This window comes from Elaeis guineensis, chromosome 15 (genome assembly GCF_000442705.2).
Source record: "Elaeis guineensis isolate ETL-2024a chromosome 15, EG11, whole genome shotgun sequence".
NCBI lineage: Eukaryota > Viridiplantae > Streptophyta > Magnoliopsida > Arecales > Arecaceae > Elaeis > Elaeis guineensis.
The window spans coordinates 67,749,283-67,765,893 of NC_026007.2; the positions used below are offsets into that span (position 1 = coordinate 67,749,283).

Genomic DNA, 16,611 nt, shown 5'->3' on the forward strand with positions numbered 1-16,611 from the left:
GTAAAGAATAAGGACCTCCATCAATCCACCCGAATCTTCAAGGTTCCTAGACTTGGCAAGTTCACAGATTCCATCTACATTGTGATGCAGATATATGTCTGCACCAACGATCAAGTTAACATCACCTAAGATAGGCGCAAGGTAAGCCAGCCTCTTACTCATTGCTACTGTAATATTCTCACAGGTTGTGAGACCAGGAGGGCATTAACATTCACCAATATTCTTACAGGTTTAAATCATAAGCAAGCTCACTTTATTTCATGCCAAGCATAAGGTTTACTAACACTGACTGCTGTGCTGCTTATTTGGAGCATTTGCAAATAACCAGTGAACACAACATTATTAAATTTTTAAATATCAATGCACAACTTCACTTTGGAACTCGAAAAATCTTTGCAAAACAACCTACTCAGTTTTCGCAATGTAGAATTCACCAGATCATTGTGGCATATTAAACAAGCTGCTGTTCTCACATCAAAATAAACAGTTATATAACATAATATACAACAAACATTACCAAAAAAAGCTTCAAAAGGCCCCTCAGGCATGCTGCACTCATGGAGCTTCAAAGAATATATACTATAACTCCACCCTTTCAAGGCCCTTGTTTCTAGTTTTAGTGGCCAAAATACCGTATACAATGCAGACAGCACTAACGGCCATTTTGGTGCCCCTGCATTTTTTTTGCAAGGTGGTTGGTCACAGTTTCACATCAGATCGTTAAGTTACAAGGTATTTGTTCCAAAAATTACTAAGCTGGTTCACGAGGACGGGCAGCCCATAGAGAACTCAGGGCACGAAGTCGCTGGAAGTAATCACCTAAGGCAAGGAGGGCACGTGCTGCCTGGCGGGTTGTCAGGATCTTGTACATTTGCTGCAGGGCTTGCTGCCGAAGGTGATCTGCCTGTTTAATGAACACATATCAATACAGTAACATCATTGATAACATCATGCTCAACCCTCCATACATCACTCAGAGGAGTATTCTAACTGCATAGAATATATGATCAAAACTGAATCTCTTATAGCTGAGCAAGTATGTACCACAGATCTAAGAAAACAGATTTTATCAGATAGAACTCTTAAGAAATCTTAAAGGAGTCCTCAACTCAAACCTGCTCACAGGGCAACTCCTTAGATCCAGACAGACCAAGAATTCAGCACTCTGCACAACCCAATCCAACCCATCCATCCTAACCCAACCTGACCTGCCTGAAATTTATTAGGATTTTTTTTTTTTTTCAATATCTACTTGGTACAGATTTAGGATCCCCTATTCTAGTTCAGTCTTTGGGAGGAGAACTAAGAATGTAATAACAAGCTCCAAACCTGACCACACCTGAACCAACCCTATCCAAAGAACTCCACCCTCATGGCCCAAATCAAGTCAAAAACCTTAAACTGCACCTGACACATTTATAATTTGGGAAAGAAATTTGATATAAACCCAACCCAAGCTGAAAAAAACATCACCACACAGGGTCTAGTCGGTTGAGTGTGTTACCACCCCTATGTTTAGTAAGCCAAGCATTCTGAAAATAATGCCAAGCATGCCAAAATACTCTGTAACATGAGGGCCTTACCATGATCAGGTTATGCAAAGTTGAATTAAAAAATTTGTCTCAATATTACATATTCTAATCTAAAGCATTCCAAGAAAAGCTTAAAGGTTGCAGTAGCTGAGAATAAAGCAATAGATAACCAATAAAAGCAACAAAATTTAGTGTTATAATAACCATAAGGCAACCTGATCAGGTAAGACCTGGACATGTAATTTCAACTTTCAAAGTTTGTAGATCGGGCCTGAAACAAACATATGTGGAGGTCATACAACGATTAGAAAGATATTTATATCACGCTTTACCGCAAAGAAGAGAAAAAGTAACTGTGCTTGGTCATAAAGATGTTCTCTGTTACGGCCGTTAGCTTAAAACATTAACTTAAATTATCTTCCATAATTTAAACACCACCAAAAGGTGCTCAAGTTCTCAAGAATTAAATATAACACTAACCAAGTTATTAAAAGTAATCATTTTTATTGACTGGCAAATTACCAAAGGTCCCCATCAATATCGAAGGGACTTGGACACTGAAAAAGCCGCCGCATTGTCGTACAAAGGAAGTGGTTCAGATAGTAAGCAGTGTGCACAAAAGGTTCCTGGCACGAAAGGTTCTGCCAAAAAGTTTTTTTATCATGGTAAAACACTTCCAAAGCAAGTTTGGGTGGGCCTCAGTTAGAACTTAAGATCTCTCTAACTGATACTAGCCATATCCAGCCCTATTGGGATCCTTTGGTGCAACAAAGCAGAAGCTATTGCACCAGTCTATTTATAATTTCAAAGAAATGAAAGGGAGCTTTCCACAGATAATTGATAAAACATATATCATTTATGCAATATAGGATTGATAAGATTATCTTTTCAATAGTTTCACACAGGTGAATGAGTTACAGGAGCATCCACTTCCAGAAGGGATATTAAGGCATTGCTAGCATGCTTGGAGAACTTTGCCATAGATTTCCACATCTACAAAATCTTCTTTTGGGCCAATAAAGCCATCAAGAATGTAAAAGATATGTTGCTCAAAGACCTCTGTATGTTAATTTATGACAATTTATAATACAAAAGAGATAATAGAGGAGAAATTTAAAAAAGAACATCAAGTAAGCAGGGGAAACATGCAATTGCCTATAGTGAGTGGAGAAGTACTAACCTGGTTCACAAAGCTTACAAGAGCCTCCAACTCTCCCATTGCATTTGCCATTTGTCCCATGCAATTTGCAGCACCTGAGGCACCTAATAAATCAGATGCTAGAGTCTCCACAATAGTTTGTTGAAGTCTATCCATTCCCTGGGAAAGAGCATATTCAGCTTGCTGAGAAGATAATTGCAAGTTATGGACAGCTACAAGTTGTTGCTCCGTCAGAGGGTCTAATTGTGAAGTGAGAACCTGTAAACCACAATAAAGAAAATAAAAATAAGGATAATGCACTTAGCATGCACAGATCTGTACCCAAGGCTCCATAGATATATCAACAAAAATTGGCATGTTCTCCACAGAACAGTCTTCTCTGTTTTGAGATAAAGAAAAACAAAAGTCTGGTTCTAATTGTGGAGTGAGGACATGTAAACCACAATAAGGGAAATTAGAAGTAAGGATAATGCACTTAGAGTGCATGGGGCTGCACCCAAGGCTCCATAAAGTATATTAACAAAAATTGGTATGTTCTCTGCAGAACAGTTTATTCTCTGTTTTGAGAGGAGGAAGGGCTCCATAATTACATAAAAAAAAATGGCATGTTCTCCACAAAACATTTGTCTCTGTTTTGAATGGGCTAGAATGAAAAAGTAGGACACAACTGGTAAACAGTGCAGGTTACTCACACCTTCAGGGAGAACTGTCAAAGAGCAGATGGGCTATGTCTGAAGCAATAAAGGTATGAATTCTGAGCAATGGTTTCAAACAGTCTTCTAATACAAATCGTGGATGCAGCATTTTTTTGAAAAAAAAGCAAAAAAAAAAAAATACAAATAGTGGAATGAAGAGTTTCCATTGGCAGATATATCAGATGCCAAAGAAGTGCATGAGATGAATAGGCCATTTACAAAGTTAATGAGAAACCACTAGAAATAATATCTTGGCATTGTCTTCAATTGTCCTTAACTCATTAAGTCACCTTTAGAAGTTCTGAAGGCCGAAATCCCCCAATCCAAAGGAAAAACCGTTCTACAGCTGTTTTCCACATGCCAGACATCAGATAGAAGACATCGGACTTTGCAGCAATTGCTTTTATACGGAAAAGATCGTCATAATGACTCATTCCACTCTCTACAAGCATGTGAAGCTCTATATCAGAGACATGTGCTTGTAAAGCAGCTCTTAGTTCACGAGTTTGTCGATTCTGTTCTTCAACCCAATGCCCATATTCCATTTCAAAAGCGGCAACACCTGCAAGGTGCATTGGTTGCATAAATGGCTAATATTAGATTGTTCATATTTGATAGTAATCAGCAAATGACAGGGTTGGAACAAGCATGGCTGACATTAAAAGCATTAAGATTCCAAACTTGTCCCTGAGTTATGATTAGCCAAGTTACATAGAGGGGGAAAATTTTGTATCTTCCATTTTCTGAATGAAAGCAGGTTAGGCTCTGCCTAACTCTCTCTTCTCATTAAAAAATAAAAAAACAAAATAAAAATAAAAACATTATGGGGGAACTCAAAATTACTCTGCTAAGATGCTATATGCACAAGGAAAACAACAAAAGATTCCATATTTTACTCCCAAAGCTTTATATGTCAATAATGCCGACACCTATTGCAAAAACAGAGTTATATGGGTCAAAGTTGAAGCCAGACAGTTATGTATTACGTATTGAAATCAGTTAAAAGGTGAATTAATCCTCCTGTTCATAGTAGCAGATGCTTTCAGTTTGGAAGGATAAACTGACATGCATATTAGTTTGGTAAATAAAAAGTGAGATCACATTTACTGAAAGAGGTGCTTCTAAGCCAGCAATATCCTTGTATAGAATAAAATTCTTGAAGTATCCATGACTAATTCCCCACATTGCATAAGTAACCATTTTCCATTGTTTGGTAATTTTATGTATTAAACCTTACACATTCACAACAACATCACATCTGGGATTTCAAGATATCAACCACGACCAGAAACAATAAGATTTGAGTAGTTTAAATCTGATATGTTGCAAAGTTGAACACACCTAATGCTTAAATCAGACATGAAGAATGGGTTTGTTGTTCTTTCAAATGCATTGGTTACCATCGCAAAACAATAATATAATAGTTTCTACATCCAAAGTTAATAAGGCTACTACGAATAGAAAAAAAAGAATACAATGAAATGGAGATCACTATTTTACCTGAATTAACAGTTCCTGGTAATCCAAGAGTTGCATCTCCTAAATGTCCACCTATGTACACACCCTACAGCTCAGCAGCAACACTCGATGAGATGACAAATGAAAACATAAGATGTTATACTTTTTTGTACAAAAACCAGTACTCTGGGTACCTGCTGTCTAGCCCGCTCAAGCTCCTGCTCTAGCTGGGCCAGTTTTATACGACTTGATTCTAGCTGCTGAACATAAGCCTATGAAAGAAACAAATGGATCAATGTAGCAGCCTATCCCTGTTCACTCTTTACTGAATATGAAGCTTTTCCTGCACTATAAAGATACCTTCTTCCTTAGACGACTCTTCCTAGCAGCCTCTCGATTCTGGGCAAGACGTCTTACTACCTGCATATGGTCATTTAGTAGACCTTTAGAACTGCCATCTCATCAAAGCATTCCGCATGCCAAATACTATATACATATATATTCACTGACTCTGATGCTATATACAGATAATGGTTGCGAAGCGAGTAGCACAACATATGCTTATCATTTAAATATGGAACTGTGAATTATTTTTTGTCAATAAGAACATGAATTCCTTAAATTAGGTTGAATGAAAGCAAACTGTGAATTAATTTTCATCAATAAGAACATTATTCAATAAATTAGGTTGAATGCAAACAAACTTTAGTCATATTAGGATCAAGATAGAATTAAAAAAATATATTTACTCTTTTAGCCATTATTTTTGACTAAATTGCATTCCAGAACCCTTGCATCACTTTCACTATTCTAAATATTAATCCTGTGGAGCATCCAAACCCCATTGCAAGCCCATCAAACATGCATCAATTATATAATATCAAAAACCAATGGAACTCCAAATTAATGCCAAAAATTAGTTCATATATGTGAAATAAAAGATGTAAAGGCATTTAACTCAAGCTTTAGTGCAGACCTATTGCAACTAAAAGTTTATCATCTCCATAAGTTTTATCAGACTTGCCAGTACTCTCATCCCAATTTTTGATGTAAAATTTTGATCATGAATGCCTTTTTAACCCAGTGCATACTTAGTTAATTCCCTTGTGTTGGTACTCCATGACAGGCCTCCAACGAAAGCTGCATCCCTTATTTCTCATTTTTCAATAAATTGTCAAGCTCAATACTAATCTTGGTGGTTTGCCACAAAATTAGTTCTTTAATTAACTACAAGCTGTGCTCCACCACTCTAACTGTAGCTTCATAGTTTGTCAAACAAGTTTGATGTCATTTATACTGGCAACCAAATCTGAATGATCATATTTAATTACAGTAGATCTATACCTATTTGGTGCTTTCTGTATGTAGAGCTTATCATCCTACTTCATGTATTGGTCCATTCATGTCTTTATATTGGTTTATACTATGTGCAATTTTCCCATTCCAACATATGTTCCCAATAAAATGTATGTGCAACTAATAGATATGTAGAATACAATTGATTTGCAAAATAAAATAAAATAAAACAAAAGCATTACACAATTAAAAATTCCTAAAACAATCAAAGAATCTCAGCAAGAGAAGATTTTTTGATATATCCACGCAACGCCCCTTAGATGTCCCAATTGCACTAACTTTCAGGTAGTAATTAGGCCTGTCAAAATCCATAATCTCTGCACAAACAACTTCAGTTAATGAGATATAACTTGTGCCAGAGCATGTTGCTTTGATTTGGTTAGAAAGTAACGATAGATAAAGGGATTCTCTCAAAACACCAGATTTTTAAATCAACAAAAAAAACTCCTCTTGGCTTTTAGGTAGAAGTGCGCAGAGTCAGTCATAATTCAACCAGATAATTTCTTCTGAGAGAGGGGGAAAAATAAAACTTATGAAGTCCCTAATATTTACCTTATCTGCAGGCTTGTTTGCCTCTTGATCATATCTTTTTGATGGTCCTAGGCTTTCACGAGGAATATCTTCTAACTACAAAGGCATTATGAAATAACGATGAATGTGAGACAACCACAAGAAGAAGGATGCAATCACCTATAAAACTAACAAAACAAAAAAAGCTGTTTCACCATATCCCCACCCTATTGTCAAGTTTAGTATCTGCTTCCACAATTGTTGATGCACCTGTATTTTGACTGATGTCAGCTTTAAAGGAGTTGCCCCACATGCTAATTTGGTGGTTTGGTTGATATACAGCCATCCTCCTAGAGGTTGCAAAATGAGCTGATGTAGAACTCATACTATCTGGACTGAAAGAAGAATTTTTTTTAAAAAAAAAAAAAATACTTTACTTGCAAGAGAGAATAGCTATAATTATGCACAGGAAGTAGAACAGTAGAAAGTAGAACAAAGAGGGAACAATAACATATTGATGTCAGAGGAGAGTACATTCATATAAAAATTTCAGTCATGCTCCTCGCGTCACAAACCATTTAAAAGATTTATGTGAAAGAAACAGAGATTTCCTGTTGTTCAATATGAGCTGCAATTTGCGTGAAAGCATGTAACCAAGAAATTCAGATCACACATTGTGGTGATCAAGTGAAAAGAAACTCTTCAACTTCACATTCTTCAGATTTCCCCTTTTGGTCTCAATATGAACTGTAACAAACAAATCCCAGTGACAGATCATTGGAAGCTTCTGTATTCCTCTTATGGTAGTTGCACTTTAGAAAATGGAGTATGGAAGCAAAATCATAAGTTTTTTCCTTTAATTAACCACATTAACATATGTTCCAGGCCAAACTGGAAATGTGTAAGAATGCAATCTGAAGGCCATCTTATGCGTCTAACAGAATAAATATAATTCCCGTTATGGTTCTAATAATGTGGAGGGCAGCAATAGTCCCACATCGGTTCCGAGTCAAGAGGGATTCGTGCTTATAAGGAGGAAAAAATCCTTTCCACGTGAGGCACCTTTTAAAAGGTAAAACCGTGAGGCCCATAGATCAAAGCGAACAATACTTCATATGACGGGCCGAGCCCTTGTCCGCAATAATGGTGCGCCAAGAAGGGGTCGAGGTCCGCCTCGATTCCTTGGGACCGAGGTACACCTAGGCTGACTATGGGGCTCCTTGGACTGTACACATCAGAGTCTCCCTTGACTGGGGGGCTCTGTTGTGCTTCTAATAATGTGGAGGGCACCAATAGTCCCACATCGGTTGTGAGTCAAGGGAGACTCGCGCTTATAAGGAGGAAAAAATTCTTCCCACATGAAGCACCTTTTAAAGGGCAAAACCGTGAGGCCCATAGGCAAAAGCGAACAATATCTCACATGACGGGCCGAGCCCTTATCTGCAACAATGGCGTGTCAAGAAGGGGTCGAGGTCCGTCTCGATTCTCTGAGGCTGAGGTCCGCTTCGGCTGACTGTGGGGCTCCTCGGACTGTACACATCGAAGTCCCCCTTGATTGAGGGGCTCAATTATTGCAGACAATGGCTCGGTCCGTCACGTGAGGTATTGTCTGCTCTTACCATGGGCCTCACGGTTTTGCCCTTTAAAAGACGCCTCATGTGGAAAGAATTTTTTTCTCCTTATAAACACGAGTCCCCCTTGACTCACAACCGATGTGGGACAATTGGTGCCCTCCATATTATTAGAGCCACAATAGAGCCCCCTGATGAAGGAGGACTCCGATATGTACAGTCCGAGGAGCTCCACAGTCAGCCGAGGCGGACCTCAGTCCCAGAGAACCGAGGTGGATCTCGACCCCTATCTGGCGCACCATTGTTGTGGATAACGGCTTGGTCCGTCACGTGAGGTATTGTCCGCTCTGGCCCATGGGCCTCACTGTTTTGTCCTTTAAAAGGCACCTCATGTGGGAAGAATTTTTTCCTTCTTATAAGCGCGAGTCCCCCTTGACTCACAACCGATGTGGAACTATTGGTACCCTCCACATTATTAGAACCACAACAGTTCCCATACCTTTAACCATACACATTTTATTTTCATATGATGAATATGTTAGAACTATACATACCAACACAAGGAAATAACCAATCTAAGGAAGTCTACCAGCATGAAGCCTTCAGAGACATTCTAGAAGCATATGATTGTTTTATATTGTATATATATTGATAAACAGGAGATTTATTCGGACTACTTTATCCATTGAATGTCTTTTTGCACTAAAAATGTAATGTCTGTCGACTAAGCTATCACCATCACTGAAAAGCAAATTAACAATGTCCCTCACTGCATCATGTGGTGCTATTGATGCCTCTACAACGTCTAGTTCTTACTGATATTAGGGGTAATCTTAGTTATACGTCTGCTCAAGCATAATAAAACAAGTAGCCATGGTATCAGAAGACTAGGTGGGAGTATTTTTTCATTCTCAGCCTTCCTCAACACTGCTAGTGATGCAATTGGAAGGTCAATTATAATCCACAAAAAGAAGAAACAACCAGTTAGAACCATTCAAAACTCTTTCTGGGGTCCACCACTAGATGTCTTCTGATGAAAAAGAAAAGCTCGATATTGATCAATGAATGTTAGTGGCATCAATGACAGTCCCAATCACAGGAAATGACTACTCATATTAGGCAATCCAATGTTGGAAATTTTCCTATTTAACTCCAGTCCAAGTTCATGCAAAAACTGCCAGCTCTACTACTCTGGTCCCGGAAGTCGGAAATACAAATACAACGTAGATGCAATATGGGTGAACTTAGAAAGACATTGTTAGTTTGTAAAAGATGTTTACCATAAACTGTGACACAATTCCCTTCAAAAAGTTCAATCCAATTTATGACAAGATGCATAATGAAAAGTGTTATGCAACTTGAGGAGAAACTACCCCTGAAAGCACTATTTTAAGAAATTATCAACTCCAGTTTCTTATGCCTCATATTTGACTCTCAACTCCATCAGCATGAAAAGTAGTAGCTGCATTTTACTTCTTCAATTACTTGCAGCCATTATTCCTTCAAAAAAAAAAAAAAATACTTGCAGCCATTATGGTCTCCCAACTATGACAGTTGGACAATTCTCTCAACCCAAAGAGCTCCGATCTTGATTAGCTGATTCAATCATGATTTGAAAATTCTTTTTTTAGCTCAAACTTTTTCCCAAATTTGATGAAACCATCTTTTACTGTCAAAATTTTAATTTGATAGATGATTTCCCACTTACTTTTTTATTCAATATTTTGCTTAAAGTTTTACCCAGCTTCTAACACTGACCTGTTTCCTTTTACAAAATTCACCATGTCAGCTATTTTGGTTGTGCATTCTAAATTACCAACCAACCTCAAGAAGCAAGAACTGGTAGCCTATCATTTCAAACACAACCCAACAATGATGAAAACATATCAAGCAAATTAGGTCCATCCCATGCCCCAGTTTTCATCTCCACTTCAGCTAATGAGCTACTAACCATGTATAATCCATAAATTCTCCGTTCTTTGGCCTTGAACCCAAGTATCCGACAGTAGGGCCAAATCCATCTTGGAGCGAAGAAAATTATTAAAAACACGACTTTCATATTGTTCTTCTGCAACAAATGAAATGATTATTTTTGGAATATTTCGTCATCCTTCCTGACATATAGGCACAAAAAAGATCTCAACAGAATGCCAGAATTTCTCATCAAAGAGCTTCACACTCCTCATAGCAGAGTCAAGCACAATAAAGCCACTGAAACCTCACCTACAGCATCTGGCATATAACTGCCTCGGGTCCTTCTCTTCCATCAATGTGTGAAAGAGAGATTTTAGCTGTTAGTTCCTCTACGTCCTTCTATATTTGCTCCAGAAGTGCAAATCAACAACTTGACAACAAAGAATCCAATTGCTTTCTGAAGCGAATAGCACTTATCAAACACAAAGATCTCAGCTTAATTAATTCCATGACTGAAAGAGGAAAGAAAGAAGCACAGAGACAACAATCTACTGGCAACACGAATCTCCACAAGACTAACTATAAGCCCAAACCTCAAGAAAGAGAATCTGATCCCCTCCATCAAATTTAACTCCAAACCAAAATAAAACATCATTAGATTCATTAAACCAACCAATGAACTTCAGGAAAAAGAAGGAAAGGCTCCTTCCCTATAAAGGAAAGTTTTTTAGATTCACAGATGATAATAGAAAACACTGAAAAAAAGAAACAAACGTTTCAAAATAAATCATAAAGATGGGAAAACGACATTTTGCGATAAAAAGAAAGATTTTTAGATTCCTAATTAGCTGAAAACTGAAAGAGAAGCACATCAGTCAACTCAAATTTTTTAAAAAAAAAAAATCCGGGATGAGAAGGGAAGAAGAACCTCGAGTTCACATGGAGAGCTCTGGCCGGCCCCCGTTGCATTGAGACTCGTTCGAGGATCGCAAACAAAACGAACAAACCTTAAACCCTGGCTCCCGTGCTCCAAAACCCTCGCCCCTCCGAAACCCCGGGGATCCCATCGGTCTCCCTTCTCTCCCGACGGTCGCTTCCGAGAGAGAAATAAGTGGAAGAGGCCGCAAAAAAAAATACGAAGCCGAAGTGGAAATTCCGGAAAGCAACTTCCCCCACTCTTTTTCCTCTCTCTCTCTCTCTCTCTCGACTTTGTCTCTATTATTTTATTTGCTTTATTATTTTATATTTTTAAACTTTTCTCCGTCCCTACCGTCAACGGTTAAACTCGGTGACGATATCGCTAGCGAACGCGGGAAAGTGGCGGGCGAAAAGTGGAAGCTCGAGTGCACGTTAGCCGCCATCACTCCACGTGACGCCGGTAATCATCGCTCAAGGTGCGGCGGTCTGGTCACCGCATCCGTCGGCTTACCTCCAGAACATGTTGATCTATGCTGTTTTCCAGACGTAGGGAACATGTTGTCTTGTTCTCTTAGCTGGCTTGAGAGATTGGAGGATTAAAAGAGGAATCCAATCACTTGATGCAACATAACATGGAAAGAGCAAACTCATAGCTATAGATCCGGATCCTACCTAAAATAGTTCTGATGCCATACATTGCTGCTCAATTTTCACTTAAATTAATTATATAAAAGAATCTAATCTCGCCTGACTTGTTAATAATTATTTGAGCAACACATTTGATCTTAATTGATCTAATATATTTGAGTCCAACCTAGCAATCATCGTCATGGTTACACCAATCTATGTTTGATGAATGCTTTAATTCATTAGTATTTCCATGAATTGATTAATCTAATCTAATTCAAACCTAAATTATCATAAATCATGCGCACCATGAATTAGAACATAAAAGACTTTACCACACGGCGGTAGTTTTTTTCCTCCGATACGGGGTAATTGATGTGGACATCCACGATTAGAAGGAACGCAATGGATTATGATAAGATTAAACTATGTTATCTTGTGGAAAGAGGTGATGACGATGATGTCAATCTGTACGTCAGCAAAGATATTAAAGGACCAACACGAGTGTGGTCGGATACGGTACACGCACCGACCGGTCGCGGGATGATTCGTCTCTTCTAAGTGCCGGGCCCTATTGGAGTTGGGCCACGTATTGTGGGCGGAGACTAATGGAACAACAAGGATCGGAGTGGTTTCGTTGCGTGTCATTGTCCAATTCGGTGCAGCCTTTTTGAGATGATGGAGTGATTTGATGGGGCTGAGAAAAGGTAAGATTAATGGTACTTAGTGCTGGCTTCATCTACCACCGGGCAACATTCACACGTGTGGGCCCTTTGTGCCTCAGGTGATTGATATGCTTCTCCCTTATGTACACGTGGGAGCCCGTCTCACAAAAAGAAAGCGATCTTGTGATCTATGTTGTGTATGGACAGAAGCATCATACATATAGAGAGAGAGAGAGCACATCTCTTTAGTTGAATAGTCTAGGTAAATATACGAGTATTTGCACCAGTTCTTGTGACTGTATATATCACCATCCAAGTCACAAAGGAACTAATTTTTATTTGATGCATCTCCTTTGCATTCTCAAGTAAGATTTTGACATGGTTACGAAGTAGAGCTGAGCAAATAATCAAAATTGAAAAAATCTATCCAATCCAATTCAATAAACATCAGTTTTGATTATTGAAAGATATAAATCGGATGGAATCGAGTTGAAATTTATAAAAAATTGATTATTTATGATCAGATTCGATTCTACATTTTTAATCCATATAAAATCAGCTCAACTGTTGTAGTATTTCACAAACTCATTTTATTTTGAGACGATGTCATTTAAACTTCAATATTTATTCTAAAAAATACCACATCACCTATTTAGATTCATAAGAATATTAATGTTGAATTATTGATGAAAGCATGTCAATTTGAAATAATTCTAAAATGAAATTTTTCATATAATTATTTTCAGATGAGTAAACCTTTCATTTTTTTTTATTTTATACAGATTCAAAAATAAATCTAAATTTATAGTTTGTAAGGTTTAGATTTTTTTATATTAAATTGATCAAAAAAATAAATAAGTTTAAGTGGACTAATATTGGATTTAAAATCGATATTGGGTCACATCGAAGCTTAAACCAATACAACCCATCTAAATCCGCTGCCTGCTGCAAACCGTTCACTTCGATTTCAAACGATTTATACTTGATAAGCAGTCGATAATAGATTAAATTGTCTTCAACTCAATTAGGTTTAGTCGAATAAAATTTTTCTCTCAACCCAATAAATCCGATTCATGTTCAGCCTATTATGAATTTAATTTTGCGTGAATATAGTGATGCAATTTGAACATTTGGCATTAACATGAAAAAAAATTCTTACCTGCTATGCGTAGTGATCAAGAAATGAAAAGAAAAACAACATTTAAAGCATTGATTTATGGTATTAGTATAGACTAAATATGATCGAATAAGATTCTTCTCGATAAAATTTCCTGTGAGGTGGATAAGTTTTGTGATGTTGAACGCTAAAGATTACTATAGCAAAGTTGATGCATTCACGCATATAGATGAGGGGTGGAATAATTATTTGGTTCTTATTGTCTTGCCACATAATATGATCCATATATATATTTTTTGTTACATTGGGATATTCATTCATCAACGTACTTTGATAGGATTTGTTCCAAACTATTTTGATTTGTCTTTTAAGAGATTTTGAAAGGTAATAAAAAGAGAATCGGAAAATATGTCTCTGAAATCACTAGTAATATCTCAAATTAAATTGGTTTCATGTGGCTGTTATACATTAAACATAATTATGATGGGCCAACAATATTTTTAATATTACAATTTAAAAGAGATCCAGCTCTCTAAAGGAGAAAAGATACTCACTTTGTCTTGAGGTGATGAAAGTTGTCTTCAAGATAACCAAGATAAAATTCCATCATATCATGTCAAAGACCACCCCTGGAAGCTGGAACCATCACATGTTATATGATATGAATATGATATTGATATGAATTTTAAAATCAACATAAATTCAAGAAATCATGCTAATAAATGTGTGATCTATATATATATAGCGGGCTACTAATGGATAAGGCAAATAATCTTGGCATATCCTATTTGAGAATAACATGCATTCAAGAAAAAATATTGTTAACATGCTAGATAAATGTGTGTGTGTGTGTGTGTGTGTAGCTGGAGATTAATTGATAAAGCAAATAATCTTGGCACAGCTTATTTGGAAGGGCTATCATCGTTTTGCATGAGGTAAAAGAGAAAGGGATTGATTGTGGTAATAGAAACAATTTGTTGGCTATGTACTTTAGTGTAACTGAGAAGGAATTGTTTCTACAATAGCAACAACAGACATAAGCATAGAGCGACAAATTTTATTCTTAAACTGTCTCCCTTGCTAGCCAAGTAAATAATTGAAATATTGATCATTGATATTTTAGAGATATAATATGGATGAGCCGAAATATATCACAAACATGGATGAGGTGGTATCTTGTAGAAGGAACAATAAAGGTTGCCGCTAATGGAAGATCAAGTTGGTGGCAAATGGGGAGAGAGTTGTTTTTTGTCAAAGTTTTAGGAGAAAACATGTGTATATTTGAATGCTTTGTTCATCTAATTTGAATACACACATGTGTATATATATGCGCATCGACTTTCCTACTGCAAGTAATCAAGTGACTTTAGCAGTTTGAATTTTATATTTAGTAAACTTATGTCTTAACTCTCACAATTTTACCTTCATGGCGATATACATTTTAGAAAACAAGTCCTAGTTACTTGCGCATACAATAGATTCTAAAAGATAAAAAAGATTTATTAGCTGAAAGAATATTGTTATCGCTATAACCTCCCATTTTCTTAAACAAAATATCTTTGCTTAGTAAAAAATACAATATATATATATATCCATCTCTAGTTGAGTATGTATAAATATGTATACATACATACATACATATATATGTGTTGTGTGCGGCGTAGATCTATAAATATTTGCTGAGTTATGCTCAAGTTTCTGCAATAAGAAACCTTCAAATATCCAAAGTAGACGAAATTCCTTCCACCAGGGTATTCAAAGCATTTAGGCTCATTCTCCATTGCGAAAAACTCAAGGATATCCCTGCCTTTGTCTTTCATTTTAAGTCCATGCTCTTGTTGTTCATCACGTCGGATCTTCTATCATATATTTCATTGGTTTGATGGATATAATTCTAAAGAAAAAAGAGTAGTAAATATGTTTAAAAATGAAGTAACCATAATTTTCTTCCATAAATAAATCAGCAACATGGTGATTAAGGTAAGGTTATTGACTTGCAGTTTAAGCCTCCATCTTGTGGTAAGTGCTTTGTAGTACTTGCATCATTTCCCATCTTGAAACTTCTCGTGTTCATTATTAGTTTCCATAATCTCCAAACATTTCCATCACATAGATCAATTCCTAAGCAGACAAAGAGAGATTTATCTGCTCATAATACCTTCTCAACTTCAAGAAAAATAAAATCTAGTCTGAATTCTAGCCAATGCATGAATTATGAGTGCTAGACTCAATCTGCCTAGGGACCGGGCCCTCGGTTTCAACTTCGGCGAGGGGGTAAGTATAGAGTAGGAGGTGGGTTTAAAACATTCGGTAATATATAGTACATCCAATAGTACATGCATGCATACATGCATGTGTCTACACATCCATATATATATATATATATATATATATATATATATATATATATATATATATATATATATATATATATATATATATATATATCTATCTGTCTGTCTGTCTATATAGATATATACACAAATATGTATGGAGAAAGAATCCAAGCTTATTATGGTATTACCTGTCTGCCTTGATCTTGATTTGGATTGGAAAGTTCAACTAGACATGAGAGGGAAGGAAGAGCTCTCCTCTTAGAGCTGCTAACAAGAGAGGGGAAGAAAGCACCAAGGAAAGCCAAACTTATTAAGTTGCTAACTTTCATAAGGCCTAACGGAGCACCGGCAATTAACTTTATAATAAAGTATTCACATCATTTTAAAATTGCTTAAATAAAAAGTTCTTGACCCGGCGAGGTTTCTGATTGCTATGAGAGTTCAAATGGCTGGTTCAATTGCATGTCCAAATTCTGCATCCATTGTGATGTCTAGCACTTTACCCAGAAGAAAGTCCATAAGAATGAGTTACCGATCTACAATCTTGATCTGGATCTAACCTATTTATTGTTGAACTTAATTTTGGATTGTAGCCAATGCATGATTGATACAGGTTGTGCCTGAAATTATTGGTTACAATGCAAATTGCATCCAGTCTTGTTAAACCCTGCACATAATTTGTGGTTTCACCCTTCTGATGACAATCTTGAAATCTGGTATTGGCTAAGCTAGATCTTTTGGCACTCATAGCCA

The 16,611-nt window shown here is 36.8% G+C and overlaps 1 protein-coding gene across 3 annotated transcripts; it reads right to left on the reverse strand.

Annotated features, from left to right (window-relative positions):
• Positions 1-413: 413 nt before the first annotated feature.
• Positions 414-16,176, reverse strand: LOC105058377 (transcription factor TGA1-like). 3 transcript variants are annotated; one of them, XM_073249473.1, is made up of 10 exons: positions 16,047-16,176; positions 14,077-14,158; positions 6,937-7,105; positions 6,753-6,827; positions 5,205-5,264; positions 5,039-5,116; positions 4,887-4,950; positions 3,677-3,948; positions 2,713-2,949; positions 414-904 (listed from the first exon to the last, which is right to left on the reverse strand). In XM_073249473.1, exons 2-10 carry the CDS (start codon positions 14,130-14,132, stop codon positions 752-754), a joined length of 1,164 nt encoding a protein of 387 aa, XP_073105574.1. In that variant the 5' UTR covers positions 14,133-14,158; positions 16,047-16,176; the 3' UTR covers positions 414-751. The 3 variants fall into 3 exon arrangements, with proteins under 3 accessions (XP_073105574.1, XP_010939598.1, XP_010939597.1); XM_010941296.4 differs by lacking the exons at positions 14,077-14,158; positions 16,047-16,176 and adding an exon at positions 11,124-11,387 and having other exon boundaries at positions 6,937-7,100; XM_010941295.4 differs by lacking the exons at positions 14,077-14,158; positions 16,047-16,176 and adding an exon at positions 11,124-11,372.
• Positions 16,177-16,611: the final 435 nt, after the last annotated feature.

Excerpts from the sequence above, each read along its gene's own strand:
- LOC105058377 (XM_073249473.1), bottom strand. The coding sequence starts at position 14,132 with ATGATGGAATTTTATCTTGGTTATCTTGAAGACAACTTTCATCACCTC. Across the intron at positions 5,265-6,752 it reads CAAACAAGCCTGCAGATAAG|GTAGTAAGACGTCTTGCCCA; the intron begins GTAAATATTAGG and ends GACCATATGCAG. Across the intron at positions 4,951-5,038 it reads TTGAGCGGGCTAGACAGCAG|GGTGTGTACATAGGTGGACA; the intron begins GTACCCAGAGTA and ends GCTGAGCTGTAG.